Source organism: Nannospalax galili, unplaced genomic scaffold, assembly GCF_000622305.1.
Source record: "Nannospalax galili isolate Female #2095 unplaced genomic scaffold, S.galili_v1.0 scaffold675, whole genome shotgun sequence".
Taxonomy (NCBI): Eukaryota; Metazoa; Chordata; class Mammalia; order Rodentia; family Spalacidae; genus Nannospalax; species Nannospalax galili.
In genome coordinates this window covers 2040721-2045949 of record NW_008337205.1, presented here as the reverse complement: position 1 = coordinate 2045949, position 5229 = coordinate 2040721, and the positions used below count along the sequence as shown (strand labels likewise).

At 47.4% G+C, this 5229-nt stretch overlaps 1 protein-coding gene across 1 annotated transcript in view; it reads right to left on the bottom strand.

Moving 5' to 3' along the window:
* Positions 1 to 4917, bottom strand: part of Actl6b (actin like 6B) — a 23457-nt gene extending 18540 nt beyond the window's left edge. Inside the window, exons 1-4 of the mRNA XM_008832341.2 lie at positions 4805 to 4917; positions 4322 to 4398; positions 3948 to 4113; positions 3506 to 3606 (exon numbers count right to left, since the gene is read on the bottom strand). Of these exons, the coding sequence (XP_008830563.1) occupies positions 3506 to 3606; positions 3948 to 4113; positions 4322 to 4398; positions 4805 to 4829 (369 nt within the window). The 5' untranslated portion in view covers positions 4830 to 4917. The remainder of the gene's footprint in view (positions 1 to 3505; positions 3607 to 3947; positions 4114 to 4321; positions 4399 to 4804) is intronic.
* Between the last annotated feature and the right edge of the window lie 312 nt (positions 4918 to 5229).

Genomic DNA, 5229 nt, shown 5'->3' with positions numbered 1-5229 from the left:
CTGCTCAGATGTAAGATTTCAAATCTTGGTCTCCAATACTGTAGTGCCCACCTGTAGCTAAGGGAGACAACCCGCTATTGTTCTAAAATGATGGATAAATTTGTTTTCTCCCCCTATCTAGAAGCTTTTGAGGGGGAACTGACACTGATTCTAACCACTCCAACAGCTATCAAAATACCTGAAAGCAAACCCTGAATCCATCAGTCTAGAGTCCAGCCTTGGAAGACAAAAGAAAAATGAGGAGGAACCCAATAGAGGGATGTTTTCGGAAGCCCTTGTCAAAAAATTCCAATGGACTCTTACATGAACATTTGAAAATTGCCCTGTTCTGGGTTTTTTCTAGTTCTCTGTCTGGGACTTATAATGCTAATTACTCTTGCGTTTACTTCTCCTTCACATCTCCTACTCACGATTCAAGAACTTTCTTTTTCCCCTTAGAGATAAGAGTTATACAATTTGGGAGTCTTAGATAGACCCACTGAAGGGGTACTCCAATTGCCTCACCCTGAGTCCCTGTTCAGTACTGGAAGAAGCCAGAGTGGTCTGTGTCCCGATTCCCTATCTGCAAGTTGGGCAACCTCTTCAGAGGATGGTGTGAGAAGAATAGGAGGTAGGAATTCCTGGGCAGTTAGTGTTTTACACTAAAGACCCCAAAGGAAAGTAGCCAGTTTCTTGGCTAAAACTCACAATGTCCTTGGGCCTCTTAGCAACATACTCTGTTCCAAAGGCCAAAAATGTTGAAAGTATTTGGGAGCTTGCATCTAGTCCTTAAAAGATTTTATGGTTACCTCTTCATAGGGGGCAATGTTAGAGTAGCCAAAAGCCTCTTAAAAATAAATTAATTAATCAAAGAAGAAAGAGTACATGAAGTTATCAGAAAAAAAGTGATGGGGAGATATGGGAGGAGTTGGAGGGGAGGGAGTGAGCATGGATTTGATCAAAACACCTTATATGCATGTATGAAATTCTCAATAAATTATTTATTTAAAAAAGTATTTAACTATTTGCCACTGAGGGGGGGGAAAAAAAAGAAAAAAGAAAAAAGAAAAAAGAAAAAAGAAAAAAGAAAAAAGAAAAAAGAAAAAAGAAAAAAAAAACCCAAACCAACCAAACAACAAACAAAACCAAAGTGGAATGGGTCAGTGGGCTTATGGAGAGATTTCTTCAAGAAGATGAAATTAACAAAATATCTAAAGAAATAAGTGTCTTGAGAAAATACAGAGATAACTGATGGATGATTTAGGGTCATATTGATAAATGGACAGAAAACGAATCAACATAAAAGCCAAGACAATTTTTAGTTCTAGAGAAGACAAAAAGTTGCCTGACTCAGCTGTTATTAGACTACCTACTTATAAAAGACTATAAACTGAGTATTTATTTTTAAAAAGATTTTATTTTTAACTATTTTGTATGTTTGTGTGTGTCTCTGTGTGTGAATACAAGTGCCCATAGAGGCCAGAGGTATCAGATTTCCCTGGATCTGGAGTTACAGGCACTTGATGCAGGTGCTGGGAATTAAGTTGGGGTCCTCTGTAAGAGCAGCAAGTACGTTTAACCACTGAGCCATCTGTCCAGCCACTGAGTACTGATGTTTGTAAAAGTCTAAAATACAACTGTATTTAAAAGTGGGGAAATGGGAAAGACTTATAATATAGTCTGGGGGAAGAAAGAGCCACTTGTTTATCTTCCATTGTGGGAAATCCATAGGTAACGTCTAAAATAAAACAAGAGGACTGGCAAGATGGCTCAGTTGGTAGAGGTGTCTGTCACCAAGCCTGATGACCTGTGTTTGATCTTCAGGACCTGCATGCTGGAAGGAGAGGTCTTCTGACCTGTGGACCTCCCCACCCACACACGAAATACTGATGTGTCCATCAGTAATCACAGCATTTAGGTGGCTGAGGCAGAAGGATCTCGTTTGAGGTTGCTGGGCTACATGGGGATATCCCAGCTTTAAAATGGACTAACAGGGCCTATGAGTTGGCTAAATAGTGGCTGGAGAGACGGCTCAGTGGTTAAGACCACTGGCTGTTCTTGCAGAGGACCAGGGTTCAGTTCCCAGCTCCCACGTTAGTGGCTAACACTTGTCTGTAACTCCAGTTCCAGGGAATTTGATGCTCTCTTCTGACCTGTTCAGGCATTGCACACATGCATTTACATACATGCGGCAAAACACTCATACACATAAAATAAAAATAATAAAATATTTGAAAATAAATAAATAATAAAATAGACATATATACATTAAAACAAAACAAAAAGTCAGCCAAAATCCCAGCATGGATGGGGGAGGGCTCAGGAAGTCCCACTCTAGCTGAGGTGCTATTGGCAATTGATGGCAGCTGGGGGAGGGAGAATCAGTTTTCTTCAAGGATGCAGGCCCTGGAAGGCTACCCAATGCTCCAGTAGCTGGTCCCACACCTATGCATACACAATCAGCAATTAATGGACTAAGTGGGTTTAAAAAAGAGCACACAATGCTGGGTGTGGTGGTGCATGCCTTTAATACCAGCACTCAGGAGGAGGGGCAGGCAGAGCTTTGTGAGTTCAAGGCCAGCCTGGTCTACATAGTGAGTTCCAGGGTAGTTGGGGCTACAGGGAGACCCTGTCTCAAAAAGACCCCCCTCAAAATAAATAAATAAATAAATAAATAAATTAATTAATTAATTAATTAATCACACAAAGTTGGGAGGGAAATGTGGGGAAGTGGATAGAGAGGGAATGGGTGTGAATTTGGTCACATTATATGCATTATGAAATTCTCAAACAGTAAAAAAGATGTGGAAGGATTTTTTTTTTGAGACAGCATCTCCCTGTAGGCCCACTACAGGGGATTCACTAGGTAGACCAGCCTGGCTTCAAACTCACAGAGATTCGCCTACCCCAACCTTCCAAGTGCTGGGATTAAAGGTGTGTGCTATTTTGCCCAGATGGAAGGAAAAAATTTAAAATTTACCTGAAAGGGAGAAAAGCAGTTACCTTTGGAAAAGTGGGAATAGAAAAAGAAGATTAAAAAGAAACAACCCTGAAGAGTTTTATGTTAACAAGTTTTCAGGTAGCTCAGGCTGGCCTTGAACTTATGTAGCTGAGGATGACCCTGAACTGCTGCTCCTCCTACCTCTTATCTCCTGAGTACTGGGATTACAGGTCTAACTTTTTTTCCAGTACTGGGGATTGAGCCCAGGGCCTTATGCATGCCAGGCAAGCATTCTCCCAACTGAGCTACATCCTCAAGCAAACTGATAATACGTGAATATATAACATTGACCAAAAATGTAAGTGTGTGTGTGAGGATGACAAAAGGCAATGGACTAGATGGAGCTGAAAGAGAGAAGGGGGGATGGAGACTAAGGGAGGAATGTGGCTGAAGATGACAGGGTAGGAAGGAAAAATCTGAACAGGGATGTGAAGTGACTAACAGCCATGGCTCCCAAGTGGGAGGTGATGATGGAATATGTCACTGGGACCCAGGGCTAGATGTGGGTCTGGTTGAGGCACTCACCGGAGCCTCCGACATGAGCACCGGGTGTAGGTTTGGCTCGGACTTGACATGTTTGCTGTACGTATGATCCAAGATGGCTCGGAAGCACTCCCAGTCCTCAACTAGGGACAGAGGACCAGCGTGGAGAGAGAGATGGGAAGGTGGGAAGGAAGGTGAGAGTGAGAGACAGGAAGAAAAGAAGGGAGGGAGGCCAAGTCCAAGAAGGGGTGAGTCCAATTTCAGCGACAAAGCCCCCTCCCCTAAGTCCCAGGAATCTAGTGGGGCACTGGGTTGAGATCCTGGTGGCCGTAATAAGGAGGGAGGCAGTCCCTGGGATTTGGGCAGCTGTAAGCAAGACTCTGTGGGTATGAATTGCTGTGTCCTGGTCATAGGAGGTAGGTAGGGGTGGGGGTGGATGGGCTTCCAGTCTGTCAGGAGGTGGTGGATGTGGGGGGGCCCTTACTCATGCCATTCTTGAGGGGTGACATGACCTCAGCTCCATCCCGAGGCACGTGCAGGGCGTTGGTGTCGATATGGAAGATCTTCCTTTTCTTCTCCTTCTCACCCTCCAATTCCAGCCCGCCCCCCTCTTCTGCGGCCAGCAGCCCCACAGTGGTGGGGAAGTCAGCCTGGTAATAAGGAACACGGACAGGGAACCAGATCACCCCTCTTGCTCCTGTCCAACCACACTCAAGGCCCTCAGCCCACCCCTGGGCTTCCTCCCATGCCCTGACTCAGGAGAGCTACTTGAATGGGACTGTGAGCTCTTGGGTCATTTGGCCTGGTGGGTGGGAGTCTGGAGCCCATGGGATTTGGGGAGGGGGCTAGAAGGCTCACCTTGGGGCAGTCCTCCCCAGCGTACCCAGCTCGGACTGAGAAGGAACCAATGTCAAAGACGAGCGCCCCCACTTCATCTGTGCAAGGAGACAGGCATGTGAGGGGCAGGGGCTCTCCGAAACTAACCCTGAATAGCTTGGAGGGAGCCTGAGCTCATAGCCACAGTCTGAGCAAGGGGTAGGTGGGAATGAACCGTGAGTTCAGGGAGTCCTGGGAGTGGAGAGTCAAAGGCACCAGAGTTCCCTCTTACCCTGGGCCTGCCAAGGAAAGAGGGAACCAAGCACTGGGAGGTAGAGGGCTGAATGATGGAGGAGTCAGGCCTCAGTGCATGCTTGGGAGTCGAGGGAGGGTGAAGGCAGAAGTAGTGGGAGACCCAAACCTCAGGAGGTGACAGGCCCAGGGATGCTCAGGGCTTGGGATGCGCGGGTTCGGGATGCAGGGCTGCGGACCAGGCCACGAGCCCGATGCCGCAGGCCGGCTCACCTCCACCATAGACGCCCCCGCTCATAGTGCCCTCTGTACGCGACTCGCGGCCCGTGGGCGGCGGCGGGATCAGCACCGAGGTGGCCGGACAGCTCCCGGGATCCCGGGCGGGGCGGGGCGCGGCGGTGACCAATCAGGAGGCTGAATCCCCCGCCCCCAACGGCGCCGCCGATTGGCTGCGAAGCCAGACAATAACCCTGCCGGGGGCAGCTGCTTTTTAAAGGGGCAGCCACCTCTAGGGTTCGCGGTTGGGAGGGGGTGAGGGTCCAACAATAAGGATTCTGGGGACCGGTCCAAAGGGACATACAGAAGAGAAGGGAGTAAGAGAGATGGAGCCTAGGAGTGCGCAGGGCGACTGTTTCCTTAGTGTTGTTTTAGATGCAACTGGACCGTCTATCCTCAGACTTCTAAGATTTAAATGCAAT